The 20,260-nt window shown below is 32.2% G+C and overlaps 1 protein-coding gene across 4 annotated transcripts in view; it reads left to right on the top strand.

The window, feature by feature from the left end:
- NBEA (neurobeachin) overlaps positions 1-20,260 on the top strand; it is a 563,351-nt gene that overhangs the window by 166,072 nt on the left and 377,019 nt on the right. For 3 of the 4 annotated variants that reach the window (XM_069467350.1, XM_069467352.1, XM_069467351.1), the window contains 5 exons: positions 100-280; positions 2,667-2,797; positions 6,250-6,357; positions 11,272-11,440; positions 12,884-12,979. In XM_069467350.1, the coding sequence (XP_069323451.1) occupies positions 100-280; positions 2,667-2,797; positions 6,250-6,357; positions 11,272-11,440; positions 12,884-12,979 (685 nt within the window). The remainder of the gene's footprint in view (positions 1-99; positions 281-2,666; positions 2,798-6,249; positions 6,358-11,271; positions 11,441-12,883; positions 12,980-20,260) is intronic. The other variant, XM_069467354.1, reaches the window with a different exon arrangement.

Below are 20,260 nucleotides of genomic sequence, written 5' to 3'. Positions count from 1 at the left end.
ATAGTAAATATACCAAACTTATAGTTACCTATATTATCTATATACATGTACCGTATTTCCAAATTTTAAATAAGGCTTAAATCTTCTACTTTTTTAAAGACGGAATTGGAAAATATTGAAGTGACACAGGGCATGTCAGCTGAGACAGCAGTAACTTTCCTCAGCCGACTGATGGCCATGGTCGATGTACTTGTGTTTGCCAGCTCTCTAAATTTCAGTGAAATCGAAGCTGAAAAAAATATGTCTTCTGGAGGTTTAATGCGACAGTGCCTAAGACTAGGTAAGTATGTTAAGACTAACAGTGCACATTAAATGATAACCTACAAATTAGTTTTATGAAGCTCTATGGTACATGAAATATTGATAAATTGATCATTATATATTAATAATATAAAGATTATTTTGTAACTCATCAGAATTACCAAATTCAAAAACATTGTATCTTCACATTGGAGATTTCAGGGAATTGATAATCTTTAATGATTTATAACTTGAAATAAAGTAAAATATATTTAGAATTCTTTCAAAATCAGTAAGACTATCACTCTTCATTGAAGTGATTTTAATGGAAATCCATTTATGAATTCTGTTTTGGTAAACTAATACTGAAGGTAGTGTCCTAGGCCCACAAACATCAGAAAATGAATGACATGGTCTTATTATACACATAATGCTAGAAGGATAAAATTGCCTAATCTCACTGTTTTTCCCAGAGTGAACAGATATCCGTAATAAACATTATTATACCTATGCTGTTCACCTTTTATCTTGTGTGGCAAAGAAAATTTAGCACAGAAAACTCTTAGTAAATCTGAATGAGTTCTTTAGATAGCAAGCATTCTTACCCCTCTTAAAGGGAAAAGTTATGTATATTATTTAGACTTTCCAAGCGATCAGAAAGCTGCTCGTTTCATACTTGCCTTGGAGCATGAGCAGAACATAAGAATGCAAGGCATGAAATAGGGCTTTTTTGATGTGTACTCTTTTCACCCATAATTTTTAAAGGTTATGTAAAAAATTATCCATATAGTTGCAGGGGAGAGGTTTTTTCTGATTCAAGGAAGAAACAAGGATTTGGGTTAAGAATAATGGAATGAAACCTAGTTTCTTTTTGTTTATACTTTTTAAAGACAAGCAAATTGAGAGAAATCATTTCACATCTGTTATAATGGAGAGAGTGATCACATTGGTATCTCTCTGACAACCAAGGACTTTAATTTACTGTGGGCCATCACAGACATTTCCATTGATACTTGACAGTAGCTGCCAGATTGAACTTTGTGAGAAAGATTATGTATCTATCTATACATATTTTAACATATATTAATATATATATTTTTAAATGCCTCAGTATCTTAAAACCAGCATTTATTTGGTTATTCTGAGCTTTTATTTCTAGATATATTCCAAGACTTTTCTCCTAATTTCATTTTTATCTGAATGATACCTAGAAGATTTATTTTTTTTACATAATATCTAGCAGATTTAGTTGTTTTATCACCCACAGGAAACTTTTATAAGTGAATAATATTAGTAATAAAACAAATACATGTCACCTTGCATGCTCTTTACTGTTCTAAGCACTTTATTTATATTAATTCAGTTAATCCTCACAATAGCCCTGTAAGGGATTTACTATGTTTATCCTTGTTTACACATGTGGAAACTGAGGTACAGATAGTTTAAGCAGCTGGACCAAGATCACGTAGCTCATAAGTGGCAGAGCCAGGATTCAAACTCACATGGTCTGATTTCAAAATCTGTACTGTTTATTACAATACTTTACTACTTTTTAAATAAATGAATAAATAAAAAGCTTGTTCATATCGAATGCTTATTGACAAAGCCCATAGACTGTCCTATCATGAAGAAAGGTGGATATTGTGAGACTTGAGTATACTGATGTACTCTATCATTGCCTGAAATGTGAAGTTGTGGTCAATATACTCACCAAAATAGTCAAATTAAGGACAGAAACTTTATTATTAAAATTTATTTAATATGAATTTTAAGCTTTAAAAGGTTTTTATTGATCCATAAAATTCAGAAGTGTGAAAAACGGGCCAGGTGTGGCTTATGCCTGTAATCCCAGCTCTTCGGGAGACCAAGGCAGGAGGATCACTTGAGGCCAGGGGTTTGAGACCAGCCTGAGCACCATAGTAAGACCCCATTTCTACAATAAATACAAAAATTAGCTGGGTGTGATGGTGTACACCTGTAGTCCTAGCTACTTGGGAGGCTAAGGTGGTAAGCTCGCTTGAGCCTAAGTGATCTATGATCAGGCCACTGCACTCCAACCTGGGTGACAGAATGAGACTCTGTCTCAAAAAAAAAAAAAAAAAAAATAGTGTGAAAAATGGAGGATAATAAAATAAATAAGGAAGGATATATTGAGAGCTTCAGAGGTCCTGGTAATGTTCTGTTTCTTCAGCTGGCTGGTAGTATATGGATATTCTGTTTCTATTTTTTTAAGTACATATGTATTTTATATATACTTCCATTCCTATATTTCATAATTTAAAAATACTATTGATCTAATTGATTTTAAGAGTAATAATGGATGGAGCAAGGGGAGAAAGAAAGAGAAAAAGAAATAAACTAGCAACTTTTTCCAATACATTAAAGTCAATAATTTATATTAATAATATTTTTGATTTTTTAAATAGTTTGTTGTGTTGCTGTGAGAAACTGTTTAGAATGCCGGCAAAGGCAGAGAGACAGGGGAAACAAATCTTCCCATGGAAGCAGTAAACCTCAAGAAGTTCCCCAAAGTGTGACTGCCACAGCAGCTTCAAAGGTAATTAAACATTTTTTTTTATGTCAAATACAGTTTACCTGAAAAGAAATTTTTTAAGTTTATTAGAACCAAGCAACATGGTCTTGCTCAATTCTCTGCTTCATCATTGTGTTACAAGGTTGCTTAACCTTCCTGAGGCTTTCATGTTTTGGTCATTAAATGAAGATACTAATAGTTTCTACTTTATAGGATTCTTATAAGGATTATATCAGCATATAGCACTAAAAATTCTTAGTTATTTTTATTTTTAATAGTTAAATATATCTTCACAGTTCAATGTATGGATGTTCTTTTTAAATGGATGAGCTTTTGGTGGTAGACATAGTAGTCCACAAAAATTTATTGAATGCCCATTAAATGAATGAATAGTATAATATTTTGGAATATACCAGTAATTTTCATTCTAAATTAGCTCTCTTTATCATATGCTTATCTGACCCTTGACATCATATCTAGTTTTGTTGACATCACTTTCAAGGTCCTGCATGACTGGTTGCTGCTTCCTTCCCTTCCCTAGTGGTAGCTTTATACCTTTACCATTTTAGTTATACCACAGACTTCATTCAGTTCATCAAAAGAATGTTTTTTTTTTTAACTTCTCACACATTTCCATAGTTTTCTTTTTTGTTTTTTTTCCTTTGTTCTTTTTGAGACAGGTTTTGCTCTGTCACCAGGCTGGAATGCAGTGTTGCTAAAACAACTCACTGCAACCTTCAACTCCAGGGCTCAAGCGATCTTCTCAAGTAGCTGGGACTACAGGCATACACCACCACACCCAGCTAATTTTTTTTAATTTTTTTGTGGAGACAGGGTCTCGCCATGGTACTCAGGCTGGTCTCAAACTTCTGGCCTCAAGTGGTCCCCTCCCACTTTGGCCTCCTAAAGTGCTGGGATTACAGGTGTGAGCCATTGCTCTAGGCCTACATAGTTTTCTTTACTTGAAATGTTCATCCTTATTTCTTACGCAGCTAAAATACATTCAACTTTTAGGTTACCTTAAATGCTACTCTCTCAGGAAAATATTTTCTGACACCTCACCACCACCCCGGTCTAGGGTAGGTTCTTCTGTTTGATGTTTTTGTAAAACCCTGTATGTCTCTTTTCACTCACTGTACTTAAAATAACATGTTTAATATTGACACAATAATTATTTGCTCAGTAAGTGAAGGCATGAGAAGTTTATTTAAAAATTCTATGGCTTTAAAATTGAGTAATTTTCAAGCAGACCAACCACATTATTTATTGTGTCTGTTAGTTATTTGCAATATGGCGGCCTCTTTTATTTTCTACTGCTGTCAGGGAAATATTCATAATGTAATTTGACCTTGTATTATTTTATTGATCACAAGACTCCACAGGTTCTTCATTGCTTATGAAATTCGATACAAACACATCAGCAATAATGCCTCATATTATTTGTGTAGGCATAGTAGACTGATAGTTACTTGGAGGCAGTGTCCCATGTCTTCTACATCTTTGTAACTGCAGAGCATTTATAGCACTGTGAATACTTTGTAAAAAGAGCACAGACTCTAGAATCAGACAGTTCTGAGTTTGCATTCTGGCTTTACCACTTACTAGTTTTGTGACCTGAAGACAAATTCCTGAGTCTCCTGTGCCTCAATTTTCCAGTCTTTAAATGGATATAAATCTTAATTTATAGGGTATTTGTATCAATTAAATAAAAAGAAATAATGTATTAAAGTGCTTAGTGATTTTCGATTATTACTGATTCCCCTCTCTAGCATACTTTGCCACTCAATGTATACTCATGAAATGAATAAATAAATTAGTATTTTGAAGAGCTTAGATTTGAAAGCTGTCTGTACTTAATTCAGTAGATAATAGGAAGTCTTTCAAGATTTTCAAGCCACCTATTGCTCTGATTGTAGAATGTGGACAGAAAAGCCTAATGAGAAGGAAATTTGTAGTAATTTAGTTGAGCTAATCAGTGTCTCTCTGGCAAGAACTTTGGTAGTAAAAAATGGATAAGAAGGAATAAATGTACAATTAGGGAAAGATTTGACTTGAAAACAAACAAACAAACAAACAAACAAAAAAAAATTTCACGACAGAATAGACAGATATGGGTGGTAGTTTTTTTTTTCCTTCCTGTGTTTATGCATTTCTTATGTGGCACTTTGGTAAGTAAATCAGTTAATTTTTTAGAGAGGTAGGAAATGTTTCTTGCCACTAACCTGTGTGGACTTGCATAAGATGTGTACCTTCATGGGGCTTCATTTTTTAATGTGTAAAAAGGAGCAATAATACAAGCTTTTTCTATTATGTATTCTATATAAGGATCAAATTAGATTAGGGATAAAGAAATACTTTGTGAAATGTAAAATGGTATGTGAATGAAAATATTTGTTTTTTTGTGCTATAAATTCATCTGTTATTAGTTATATTATTTTCTTTAATCATCCTGTGATAAATATTATTAGTTTATTATTTAGATAATATAGCTAAGGTTCAGAGAGGTTAAGATCTTACCTAAGGTCATATAGCTGGTAAGTTTTAGAATTGTAGTGGAAACCAGGTAACTATCAGCCTTCAAATACCCCGCTCTTTTCATTATCCTGTGCTGCAAAAGAATCAAACAATTTAGGAGTAGAATATCATGATTGATGTCCATTGAAAAGTAGAAGATGGACTATTTATTTTTCATTGGCTAGAGTAATAACAAGTACATACCTATTATGTGCATGAATTGTATTTGGCATTATGCATATATTTAATTTGATCCACACAATCCTTAACATGTATTGCTGAAAAAGTACTTGATTGAGTTTCAGGGAGACTGGCTCACTCACTAGTTTACTATATAGACTACATTAGCTAAAATTTATAGGTTTTATTTTCTTCAATGATAAAAAGAATTTTGCTGGTAATGAATGATCTTTAATGTTTTTCAGCTTTAATGGGCTGTGACTTGAATTCTTTTTTTAAGTTTACCTTTCTTTTTCTAGATCATGAAATGGTTACGCATATAAATTCTTATATAGTAATATAACATAATAATCTCATATAATATAAAAGGTGATGGATAAACAAACCCAGAGACTCAAAGAGAGTTATTAACTAGAGGTAGGGAAAGTGAGGCTCAGGAAATTTTAGTAACAAGCACGAGGTCACAGCAGAGACTTGAGGCCAGATCTTCAGATCTTCGCAAGTTCAAGATCAGTCGCTTTTCTACCAGTGTTTTACCTGCCTTTGTGAGTTTATAGTGGTAGTCATGCTGATAAAGAAGAACACAGGTAAGAAAAAAATGTCACATGACTGGAGAATGGAAAATATGCCTTGTAATGGATTCTTTTTGTCAATGAATATTAACTCAGGAAGAGGAGGTAAATGATGTGGCCAGTTTAACCTAAATTAAAGATATTGGAAGTGATACTAATGTATAATTTTCTGCAATATACTATTTCTTCACAATTCTTTTCTTTTTAAAGACTCCATTAGAAAACGTTCCAGGTAACCTTTCTCCTATTAAGGATCCTGATAGACTTCTTCAGGATGTTGATATCAATCGCCTCCGTGCTGTTGTCTTTCGGGATGTGGTAAGTTATGCCTCTTTGGCTTCCCTGGAAAAAACCTTCCACTGTCATTTGTGTAAAATAATTTAAGTTTTATAGGAAAGCTACATATTAAAACTAAATGCTCTAGTGTCTAGGCTTATGGGTGTATTGCATACTTCTGATTATAAAATGATTGAGCCTTAGCTTTCTCTGAAAGTTTATTGATGTTGTTTTTGAAAACAGGGTGAAATTTAATATAATTTGTTTTTATAGTAAGAATAGGAATAGCCTGAAAAATTAAAATTCACTTTATCTTGCAACACTTACTCTTCTCTTTTAGTATTACTAGTTCCATTTCCAGGTACTGAATGTTTCATTATTATTAATGTTCCTTATACTATGGATTAAGGGGATTAGTTAATTAGGTGTTACTGGCAATTACTTTTGGGGGGGGCAATTACTTTTTGATGAAGAATCTGCATTTTAAAAATATAGATATTGATGAGAATTTGAGTTAGAAAGATAGCTTAACAAAGCTTAAGGGAAAAGGGAGCTTGAGGAAAAGCTTTCATGGAACCCTCCAATCACGTGATTACTTTCTCAAGGTAAGTAAAAATAAGATTGGCTTTACCATAAATTGTGTAGGAACACATATGGTATTTCACAACAGATTCAATGTTGACAGCACTGCTTAATATAATTATTATAAACTAGCCACATTGAATACTATTTTTCTTATTTTAGTTGATGATTTGTATTTAGTTGATGGTTCTGCATGAAATATAGAAATGTAGAAGAAAGTTTATGTTTGAAATTTATATTTAACAATAAATTGGATGGAGTGATTTTTACTTTAGAAAGTAGTTAAAATGTATAAAGTCATGGAATAATACTGCATGGTAGGAATATACAAAAGAAAAACTGTCACTCTGTTTAATACATATTAGCTCTTATAAAACACTAGAAAAATTACAAACATACCAACAGAAAAATAGGCATTGGACACAAAATATGAAATACTAGGCAAAAAACATTATAGAAAGTCAGTATCAGTAGTAGTCAACAGAATGCAAATGAAAATAAGAGTGAGATTTTTTTACTATTAAATAAATTAAAATTTTTAAATGATAATACCTAGCATTGCCAGGGTACAGTGAAACATGCTCTGTCATATATCACTTACACATGAGTATAGACTGGATAAGCTTTTGACTAGTTCTTTACCAATATGTGTTAAAACTCATAAACAGTGATGTCCTATGACTCAGGGATTCCACTTAGAAGTTATTTAACTTAATGTGTTCATTGAGAGATACCTACAGGAAAATTGGCAACATTAAAAATATCCAACAAGAGATTTTGGCTTAAAAATATTAACATATTTATTCAGGAGAAAACTATATGGCCATTAAGATCATACTTTTGAGGGAAGTTTGGTGACATGGAAAAATGATCATGATATATTTTAAGGGAAAGCAGCAATATGCAAAAGTACTTATATTACACAAATATATGTATACTGAATGTATGTACGTACATACATACATGTGACTTTATTGAAAAAAAGACTGGGAAGAATATACCAGAATTTCAATGATTAGCTCTAGGTAAACAAATTTTAGTTTGTTCTTTACCCTTTTATGCTTCTCTGTATTTTTAAATTTTCTGTAATAAGCCTATATTGTTGAATAATTTATAAATTATGAAGGTATTTTCAAAAAAGGAGGTAGAATACATTATAGTATAAAAACCAGGATATAAGAATTGTACTATAATCTGGACTCTTATCTAGACTTGGAAAAAGATACCATTCTTACTAATAGTACTAACGGTTTTACCATTTAGAAATGGAAATTAGTTCAGCAGTGGTGCTCACGTTTCTTCCTGGAGTGTACCTTTCAAACATCATTAGGTCATATAACTGTTCATTGAGTTTATACTGTATATCAGACATGGAATCTATATAATTCTAAGCTTCTAGTTAAGGGTTAAGAAAGCAAGTTAAGACTCAGAAACATTAAGACCACACAATTGATACAAAGTAGAGTCAGAATCCCAACCAGATCTTTCCAGAGGATTCTCTTTTCATCACTATATTTCTTAGATTCCAAGATACCTTTTTTTCCCCACATTTAAATAACCTGTGAAATTTGGAGGTGTTTTTATAATTGATAGTATTTTAGAGTCAATTGTAAATATTATGCTAAAAATTCTACTTCATTTTGAAATTTTTATGAACCAGTAGTCATTTTTATTTGCCTTAATTAGTAAAACAAATGTCTAAAATTAGGTTAAGAAATATGCATATACTATAGACATATATGTATAAATATATGTCTATCTATAGGTGAAACAACTAAGTGATATACTACAATCTTAGGGTGAAAGACTACTTTTTTTTATAGCAGTCTTTCTAAGTTGTTTTACTTTTCACATTTATAGTTTTCTTAGTAAAATTCCAACATACACACACACAGAGGCAAACACATGTAAATCTAGAGATTAAGGGTTTTCATGGTTTTTAAGGACTTCTGTAGTTTTGTTGGCAATGAAGGAAAAGTGTATACTAGCACTATGGCAGGAGAAAAATTTGATAAAATATCAAAGAATAAATTCTTCTTGTTCTCATTTATTTTCTATAATGAAGACATTGCTGATTTAAACTCCTATGAGCTGTCTAGATCTAGGTAAAATAGCTGTGTGGCAAAATTTGCTGTGTGGTAAGACAAATATGGCTTAAAAAAAAAAACTTTGTTTTCAGTGTTCTCCAATAAGCCAAAATTTGAAGGCAAATTCATTATGCTTCTCCCTTTTCCCCCAGGGCCTTGATTATACTAGGTCAGTTTTATCTAAAATGAGAGAAACTGAAGTAAATTTTAATCTTTAAAAATTGAATGGAGGTTCTCCATCATCCTAGTTGAAGCATTAAAATTTTTAAAGGATTTTGAGGTTAATTATATTACTTATTCAAGATTGAATAGTGGGGAGACCCATTTTTTAAGCAGATGAAACATAATAGAGCTCATGTCTTCTTAATAATAAAATACCTAAGCAAGTCAAATAATTTGTATAAAAATTTAGTTATTCTCCAGATATTTAGCCTCTGTATATATTGGGCTTCATTTTCAAAGACAGAACTAGGAATATAAGAAACACAATTGGCTTGAAGATCTGGATTTAAAAAGAAAAGCTAACTCTTCAAATCATATGTAAGGGAAATTTTAAGTTGGCTAAGACATAGGTTCACAGTGTTTATTATTTACAGCTCTGCTGCTTTGTAGTTGATATTCATTCATTCATTCATTCCACACTTATTTGTTGAATGCCTTCTAATTGCCTGGTATGATTCTCCAGTGGTAGAAATACTAATAGAAGTATTGTGGGATATTATGGCCCATTGCAGCTTAAATTGTGTGTGAATTCATTCTTGGTCAGTATCTTTTGTTAGTCTGATTGCACTTCATTTTCCTTTGTAATAACTGCTTAAGTATTTGAATTTTTCCCCTTTTCTCCATGCTTATCCCCTCAGCAATGTAATGCAAGGAATATGCATTTTAAACACTTTGTTTAAACTGTAAGAAAGTATATCTCTATAAAAGCTGTCTGTCACTCACAGTGTATGAAATACTAAAATAATATTTCAGACCAAATTTGATTTACTTTGGTCGTTTCCCCCATTAGCTGTACTTTCTGTTTCATAATATTATATTATCAGTAAATATTTCTTGTTTGCTTTCTTTCTCCCAAATGCACATAAATTCTGAATCTTACTTGCATTATGCTTAAATGAAGTAATAAATACAAATCACCTCTTAATAGAGTTACTAGAATTTATTGCAAGTTTGTTTTCCTTATTTCTATTACATTTTTACCGTTATCTGTGAGCCACAGTAACTACTTTCAGTTTTGGTTTGGAAGTATCAGTTTTAGCTAGCTTATAAAAAAGGCTTTGTAAACATTTACATTTGATTCCACAGATAGACTGTAATTTGGAAGTGGTATTAGAAGTCATATAAATTAGATTCCTTATCATTATTTCCCTAAAAGATGGTTATCTAGACTCTTTGAATAGAGCTCTCAAGATTACATGCAGCTTGTTATATTTTTGGGAAGCATATTTCTTACAAAATTATTTCTCTACCAGACTGTAGTTGGCTTTTTAAAACTATCATCTTATCCTGACTTGGCTGATTTTTTCAGACATTGGACCACTTTGCTTTTCTCCCCTGGAAAAAAACTCCATTTTATTTTTGAGCTCTGAAATGAGGAGCCTGAAATATTGACAGTGTTTTAGAGGTCATTTTTCCAATGTAGAATAATGAACTATTACTTCTTTTTATCTGTTAATACAACTAAATATCGAATTAGCTTTTCCTTATGCTGTCATATCACAGTTCTAACTGATATTGATCTTGTATAAATTTATATTTTATGCTCCCCCATTGTTTATATCTTTTCCATTTTGTACTCAGGTAGTCTCTTGCTTAGCTTATGTTAGAATTATATTAAATACATGTATTTCAATTATAATTTTATCCTATTAATTTTATTCAGTTACAATATTTAAAACTCTTGCTTTTCTTAATCCAGGACATTAAATTATTCTTTTCAACTTTGTATCATCTAAAGACACTTACTATATTGTTATGCAGGTAGTGGATAATAATGGTAAAGAGGACAAAGAATAAATTTTTGTGGCATATTTATCAAAATTTTAATATTCTAGTTTTTTTAAATTATATTTAAAACTATAATTCAGAACATATATTTCTGGAGTTTTTATTTATACTTAAATAATACTTATCAAGTAACATTATATACTTAGCAGGCTTTAATAAAAGTTAAGTATCTTATTTTGCCTCCATAAAGAAAGTGAAATAGGAACAGTTTCTTGTACGTTAAGAACTTACACTTAAAAAATTTTGAGTGTCAAAACTGCCTTTTTATTTTATACAGGATGATAGCAAGCAGGCACAGTTCTTAGCTCTGGCTGTTGTTTACTTCATTTCTGTTCTGATGGTTTCCAAGTATCGTGACATATTAGAACCCCAGCGAGAAACTGTAAGAACTGGAAGCCAGCCAGGTAGAAACATCAGACAAGAAATAAATTCGCCAACAAGTACAGGTACTTGATATTCTTTTAATTATTTGAATTTTCACCATCATTTATCTCCTTTTTTTTCACTTTTACATCTAGATTTAAACTGGACCTCTTCATAATCACCTCAAATATTTATGAATGGTTGGTATATAAATACTAATATTCTTTAATTCCACAAAAATGTATGAATAATATTTCTATAAATTTGTTGTATTCTCATTTTATCAGTGCAGCTTTGGTTTTAATACTTCCCACTTATTAATAAAAATCATTCATGCCACTATTTAATATACAAGTAACTCATATTTTTAAATGTATTACTTTTTTAATTTTTATAAACTTGAAAGACTATAGAGTTGTCCAATACCACATATAAGCCAAAATATAAATCTTTATAGCCAAGCTTAAAACAGCATTTTTTTCTTTCTTTCCTTTTTGCTGCATACAGTTATTTCAGTATCTAAATACTCTATCAGTGATTTATAATAGGCAAGTATACATTCTAAATTTTATGTCCAAGTGGCCACAACTAAAATCAAAGACTTGTGGAAAGTTAACATTATGGACAACAATGAACCATCTTGGGTCATGTTGCTTTTCTCATTTGTATAAAATACTCTTGTTGACGAGTTTTGCATTATTAGCTTCACCTACTCTGCTTGAACGCTATAAACACATTTTCTGGCAACTAATATTTTAATATCATGGAGTACCTTCTTCATTGAATTTCCTTCCAGGTTTTTATATCAAGATTGTTTCTCTGTTGTTTATACTATAACCTTCACAACCTAATGTTTATTTCATAACCACTGGATTAATTTGTAGTTGAAATTGTCTTCCCTAAATAAATACATTGCTCTAAAAATAAAATGGATATTTTTAAAAGTGAGTAGAAATTAGTGGTCAAACCTCTGCATCCTGTTTTCCATAAGCATTACATCTCATTTACCTTTTATTGCTGTTGTAGAAATATGGATTATGTTTTAGCTATAGTATTTTGCTGTTGCATGTTACATTTGCTTTTAACGCATAAACATGGGGTTATTTCATTATAGCATACTTTCATTTTTAATTTTACTCTTCAAATTAGATATCGTCCTACCATTGCAGTTCATATCTTTTTGTAATTTAAAACACTAAGACATTATCATCTTACCTCTTTTTCTTCATTTTTAATGCATTTGTATCCATTATACGTGTATAAAATAAGTCATAGTATAGTGAACCTTCTAGTTCTGATTTTCTTGTGTATTTGTATGCTTCTGTATATGTTGCTAAAGTTATTCTACTTAACAATTGTTTCTTTTCTCTTAATACATAATCTCTTTCCTTCCTTCAGAGATTCATTCTTTATTGCTAGTACTGTTTGCATGTTGCAGTAATATAGAATTGTCATGGATCTTCAGTGGACCATGTTGCAGATTGTTACATGCTGGCTCAAATTTGATTCCATGATTTTCTTCACAGTTGTGGTCATACCATCTATCCCTCATCCAAGTTTGAACCATGGATTCCTTGCCAAGTTAATTCCTGAGCAGAGCTTTGCCCACTCATTTTACAAAGGTAATAATGACCTCATCTCCTGACCTGTTTGGGTATTCTTATTTTATGAGTTGTTATAAAATAAATATTCATGATGTAATTGCTTATAAACAAGTATACACCTCAGGTTTCATGGAGATATGATATGTTATATTTATACCTGGCTACTGAGATAAAAATATTATATTTGTAATTCATTATATTATATATCACATATAAATTAAGAATACCTAATTCTTTATATATTAATATGCACAGTGGTGGCACTTACTAGAGATCACAGAAGAGTCATACCTTAGTAGTGGGACTAAATTCCCTAAAATGAAGACTACTTTAGACTTACTAGAGAAAAGCTTAAAAACATGCCTTAAAAACATCAAACTTATCTATAAGTTATTTAACTTCTGGTCAGAACAAAATCCCAATACTCCTTTAAAGAACTACAAAAAATACCTCACCAAAAAACATAAATGTTAAGCATCCACTTAAAAATTACTAAACATGTAAAGAAGCAGGAAAATGTGATGCATAAGCAGAAGAAAAAAAATAATAGACTCAGATTCAGAAATAGTAGAAATGGCACAATTATCAGATAATAACATTAAACCAGCCATCATAAGTATGTTCAAGATGTTTTTCAATTTAAAGGAAAAAGTGAACATAATGAGGAGAGAAATGGAAGACATAAAGAAAAAGAACTAAATGGAAATTTTAAAGATGAAAAATATAGTAGCCGGAATGATAATGTCTCTGGGTGGGATTAACATGAAATTATTGACTGTAGAACAAAGGATTGTAATAGGCACAATTCTGTGATAGCCCCAAAATATTCCTGTTTGCATACCTTGCAAAATTCCTTGGATGGTGAATATCATGGTTTTTACTTCTATGATTAGGTTATGTTATACAACACAATTGCTTTTGAGAAAAGATACTATCCAGGTGGTCCTGACCTAATCACATGAGTTCTGTAGAAACAGAGAGTTTCCTCCACTAGTTGCAAAACAGCAAGTCAGAGAGACTTGAAATGTGAGAGGGATTTAACATGAAGGAGGGTCTTTATTGCTGAGATGGAGGTGACTTTGGAAGAAGGACCTGAGAACAGCTTGTGGGAGCTAAGAATATTCCCCTGCTGACAGTCAGCAAGAAAGTGGGGAACTTCAGTCCTTCAACAACAAGGAACTGAATTCTGCTAATAACTGGAAAGAGTTTGGAAGAGGATCCTGAGCGCCATATGATACCATAATTAAGTATATTTCATAACTGGCTAGTAATATGGAAGCAACTTTTGGAACAAATAAAGCTAGCTAAGCATGTTTTGTTACAACCTGACAACTGCACAGATACTATTTTTTATAAATGTGCAACCTTTGGACAGCATGGTAAAATGAAGGAAAAAATGTTTAGCTTTATTGCTGATGTGGGGGTGAGGGGAAACATCCCCTTCACCTCAGAAGGTTTGCTGAAAGATCAACTCACAATGAGGCAGATCAATAAGAGAAAGAGATTTATTTACCCTGAGCACAGAGAGAATCACAGAGTGATTACCCAGTATCCCAATGGGGTCCAGAAATTTATATACCCTTATTTTAGAGGGGAAGTGAAGATGAGGAATGTAGATAATTCTGTTTAGGGGCAATGAATGGTTACTAGGGAAGATGAGCAGATACTTGAGAGAATGAATGGATGGGGGAAAGAGATTGACTTGTAAATGATTTTCTTTGGAAATTATATTAACCTGAGAGACAGGTATTATATTTAAAATGATTTGGACTAGGTCTAGTTGCATTCTTGATCTTCTTTCCTATAATATATTGAGATAAACACGGAGGGGAAGGGAAACCCATTGTTCTTTTTGATGGGTTTGGTTTTTTAATGAAGAAAGAGGGAAAGCCCCTTCCAAAGCCTATTGATATATAAGGGCCTTTAATTCAAAATACTCTTTATACCAGGGAGCCATATTTGGGGGTGAAATTTCCTGAGCTCCTTCACTGAAAAACACATCTAGCTCTGAACTGTATAAACCAAAAAGAATTAGATTGTCACCAAACATTTAGAGTTTATTTTGTGAAGGAGTATGTTCCAAAGGCTCAGCTATGGTGACTAGAAAATATTCTGGAGTAGTTGCCCAGATTAAGAAACTTGTATCAGAGTGTGAATGCACTTTATCAAGAAAGTCTTTCTATGAAAACAATTTTAGCTGAACTGAATCACAGTGTTCTTTGTGACATAATGAAATGTTTGAATTACTTTAAGGCTGATATGGTAAATTTGCTATTATTTTCTTTATTATGTGATAATATGGCAGCTTATCATAACTTATTTTGCATGCTGTGGAACAGTGGTTATTGAGAAGAAAATTTCTGTTGATGGTGTCAGAGCTTCATAGTAAAACCTTTGTAGCATTTCTATAGGTTTGATTCCACTTTGAAATATGAATTTTACTGGCTTTTTGTCAGACATCTAAAATATTTTTTTTCCTCATAAGCCATGAGCAGGAACTAAAATATTTTTCATGAACTCAATACTTCCAAACAGGGAATGATGTTTTTCCATGGTAGACAAGATCAAAGAACAACAAAAAAAGTTAGAATCTTGGAGGTACACAGTTCATATGACATGTTTGACAATTTAATAATAATGAGTGAAGTATCTTGAGCATTAGGAATGATCTGATTTTGTTCATCCTTGACAAGTTATCACCTATCATTTAATGGATTTGGTGGAATGTTTTATGTTTTATTTTCCAGTAATAGAAGGTCCACACATAGGAAATTCATGAATCTAGAATCCATTTCTTTCATTGAAATATAATTTATACTTTATTATAACTATACAAGATGAAATTTTGGAACTGGTTATTGATGAATATTGGTGCTATATTTTGAAGTGACAGCATTTCTAACATCATTTTGGATATAAGTTTAAAATGGATATTCTGAGCTTTGTGAATTTCCATTCTACCAACATACTTGTCAGACACTACTTTCTCCTGAGTGTTATTGAAATAAAACAAAGACAGGTTAGATATGTTACTCTCATGAGTAGCATTATTACCAGTTCAACTTAGATTAGATAAATTAACAGCAAAAAGCCCAGTGACACATCAGAAACTTTTTTTATATTCCCAGTATTTATACAAATATTCTTACAGGCATTTTTGGGGGGAATCACTCTGCCTAAAACTTTTTGTTTACTTAGGATGTGTAATGAAGAAAAGTTGCAAGTGTAATAGCAGTTGTCTGTGTTGATCACCTATTTACCTATTCACTTTCAGTGAACAACATGGACTATTATTTTTTTTTTTTTTTTTTGAGACAGAGTCTCACTCTGTTGCCCGGGCTAGAGTGAGTGCTGTGGCGGCAGTCTAGCTCACAGCAACCTCAAACTCCTGGGCTTAAGCGATCCTACTGCCTCAGCCTCCCGAGTAGCTGGGACTACAGGCATGCGCCACCATGCCCGGCAAATTTTTTGTATATATATTTTAGTTGTCCATATAATTTCTTTCTATTTTTAGTAGAGACGGGGTCTCACTCTTGCTCAGGCTGGTCTCGAACTCCTGACCTTGAGCGATCCACCCACCTCGGCCTCCCAGAGTGCTAGGATTACAGGCGTGAGCCACCACGCCCAGCCAACATGGACTATTTTTATAATTATATCCCTTTTCTCAATACTATATTTGATTATACTTATTGAAATTTAATTTTATATCTACTGGGTTAAATAACAAAAACAGGTGTGCTGTTATTTTGTATAGTTTTAAATTATTATTTTTTTTTCTAAAATTGTCAGCCAATGATGGATTGAAGGGAAAAAAAAGGTAAATTTCCATAAATAGCTTGAAAAACACTTCTCCGGACCACTCTTCAATTCCTTCACACCCTACTCTCTTCTTTTAGCACATCATTGATCCTTTAAAAAAATTCAGAATTAGCTCTCTGGTCTCTTTTTCTTATTATTCTTTTTTAATTTCTTTTTATTTCGGCACATTATGGGGGTACAAATGTTTAGGTTACATATATTGCCTTTGCCCTACCCAAGTCGGAGCTTCAAGCATGTCCATCCCCCAGACAATGCACACTGCACCCATTAGGTGCAAATATACCCATCCCCTCCTACCTGCCTGACACCTGATGAGTGTTACTAGTAAATATGCATGTAAGTGTTGATCAGTTAATACCAATTTGATGGAGAGTAAATGTGGTGCTTGTTTTTCCATTCTTGTGATACTTCAGTTAGTACAATGGGCTCACGCTGTATCCAGGATAATACAAGAGTTGCTAGATCACCATTGTTTTTGTGGCTGAGTGAAACTCTATGATATACATATACCACATTTTATTAATCTGCTCACGATTGGTGGGCACTTGGGTTGCTTTCACCTCTTTGCAATTGTGAATTGTGCTGCTATAAACATTCGAGTGCAGATGTCTTTTTTATAGAATGTCTTTTTGTCCTTTGGGTAGATGCCCAGTAATGGGATCGCTGGATCAAATGGTAGTTCTACTTGTAGCTCTTTGAGGTATCTCTATTTTACTTTGCGCAGAGGTTACGCTAGTTTGCAGTCCCACCAGCAGTGTACGAGGGTTCCTATCTCACCACATCTATGCCAACATTTATTATTTTGGGACTTTTTGACAAAAGCCATTCTCATTGGAGTCAGGTGATATCTCATTGTGGTTTTGATTTGCATTTCCCTGATGATTAGAGATGTTGAGCATTTTTTCATATACTTGTTGGACATTAGTCTGTCTCCTTTTGAAAAGTTTCTGTTCATGTCCTTTGCCTGCTTTTTAATAGGGTTGTTTGATTTTTTTCTTGCTGATTTTCCTGAGTTCTATCTAGATTCTAGTTATCAGTCCTTTATTGGAGAAGACCCCCATATAGCAAAAGCAATCTTAAGCAAAAAGAACAAATTTAGAGGCATCAATTTGCCAGACTTCAAGCTATGCTACAAAGCAATAGTAACTAAAACAGCGTGGTACTGGGCCAAGAACAGAAACATAGACCAATAGAACAGAACTGAGAACCCAGATATAAAACCATCTTCATATAGCCATCTAATCTTTCACAAAGCAGACAAAAACATACATTGGGGAAAAGAATCCTTATTCAATAAATGGTGCTGGGAAAATTGTATAGCCACATGTAGAAGACTGAAACAGGATCGCACCTCTCACTTCTCACAAAGATTAACTCATGGTGGGTAAGAGACTTAAACCTAGGGCATGAAACTATAAGAGTTTTAGAAGAAAATGTTGGAAGTACTCTTACAGACATTGGCCTAGGCAAAGAATTTATGAAGAAGACCCCCAAAGCAATCACAACAGCAACAAAATAAATAAATGGGACCTGATCAAATGAAAAAGCTACTGCACAGCCAAGAAACTATTATGAGAGCAAACAGACAATCTATAGAATGGGAGAAAATATTCACATGCTTTTCTTATTATTCTCGATAGTCCCTTAATTCAGACTCTTATCCTTTCTTGGAATATTGTACAAGTTTATTCATTGGAATTCTTGTCTCTAATCTTTCAATATATTACTGACAATAATTTTGAGAATAACAGAATTTTGAAAGTAATTTTGAAAGTACAATATAATAATATAGTAAGTATAATTTATTTAATATACTACATTAAGAAACATTTTATAATATGTAGTAAATATAATACAGTAATTTTTCTCTCTAAAAATTCCTAAAGGCTTCGTATCATTTTGGGGACAGAGTTAAAATGTGCAGTACCATTAAGTCAACCAACGTACATATACTGGGAGTCCCATAGGAAAGGAGGGGAAAAGAAAGGGGCAGAAAGAATATTTGAAGAAGTACTTTCCTGAAAAATGCCCCAAATCTAGTAAAAATCATTACTATGCATATCCAAAGAGCTCAGTGCACTCTAGGTATGATAAACTGAAAGTGATCCACACCTTGACACAGCATAGTCAAAACATCAATTGGAAGATTTTCATGGCTCTTAATTGTATCTTCTCAATTATCATTTCATGTATTATGGGTGTATCCTTTAGTAGTAATACTGAATTCCTTTTTTTTAAATTTCAGAAAATTTAGGGGGTACAAGTGTTTTTTTGTTACATGGAATTGTATCATGCTGAAGTCAGGGCTTTCAGTGTATTGGTCACCAAAGGAGTGTACATTGTACCTGATAAGTAGATATTTATCCCTCAACAGCCCTCTCAACCTCCCCCCTTCTTAGTTTCCAATGTCCATTATACCTCTTTATGACAATATATATCCATCATTTGAATTCCTGAAGTTGAATTCTTCTCATATATTTATTGTATATGGCAAACAAAAAAAGAACCATATATAAATAATTGCAAATAATTACAAAAAAGTATTGCAACCTTTTTGTGTAAAATAAACTTTAATAATGATTTAAAATTTTTTTATGTATTTTTTTACTCTTTGGAGTTAAAGTTAATTTTTATGTAAATTAATTTTGCATTTTTGGATTTAATATAAACAAAATATACAAGTAGTTACAGCTTTGTATATTTTGTTTTAAATTACAGTGACTTAGTTTGCTTAATATTATTTGAAGAGCAAATATTTAATATTATTTTTAATGCCCTACTAACAAGGAGCTGTATGTTTCTTTCATGTTATTCCTTATTTAGAGGGTTTGGAAAATAGCAATCTTAGTAATTTAATATGTAAAACATATTGAAACACTTTATAAATCACTGTAAAACAGGGTTTTTGGAGGAAGGAATGTGATAAATGAGGTCACCGTTAGACATCATGTCATTTGCTGAACTTAACCTCATATTTTTCCCAAAATGTATTAGATGAACTCATTAGATTCAATGAAAAACAGTAAGAAAAAGAAGCATCTGGCATCCAACTGCCTGTTTCTGACAAGGTTAAGATCACTCAGGCTAGTAATGTTTCTGCTTTGTGTACTGACATGGCCTATTGCTACAGAGACTGATGAGAACTATGGAAAACTTACAAGCCTACTGTCATTAATATAACCTGGACAGATGAAATCATTTATACTTTCTCTGCGGTTCATGCCTAACTTCCTAATAAAGTCACTGGGTTAAATCCTCAAAGTACTTTAATGTCACAAAGAAGTATTCTGGAAGCATAAGTTATTTAAGCTGAAGTTTATGGTTTCAACTGAAAACATAGATATTAATTGCATAATGAAAAATTAAGGTGGGTTTTTTGACTACTGAACCGTTTTTTTATTGCTATTATAAAATTTTGTAATTTTCCATTGGTATTATTAATATTTTTATTTCTATGTAACATGATCACAGGATATGCTT

The sequence above is a fragment of the Eulemur rufifrons genome, chromosome 4 (genome assembly GCF_041146395.1).
Source record: "Eulemur rufifrons isolate Redbay chromosome 4, OSU_ERuf_1, whole genome shotgun sequence".
Taxonomy (NCBI): domain Eukaryota; kingdom Metazoa; phylum Chordata; class Mammalia; order Primates; family Lemuridae; genus Eulemur; species Eulemur rufifrons.
The sequence above is the reverse complement of the archived record's forward strand: the minus strand, read 5'-3'. Positions and strand labels throughout refer to the sequence as shown.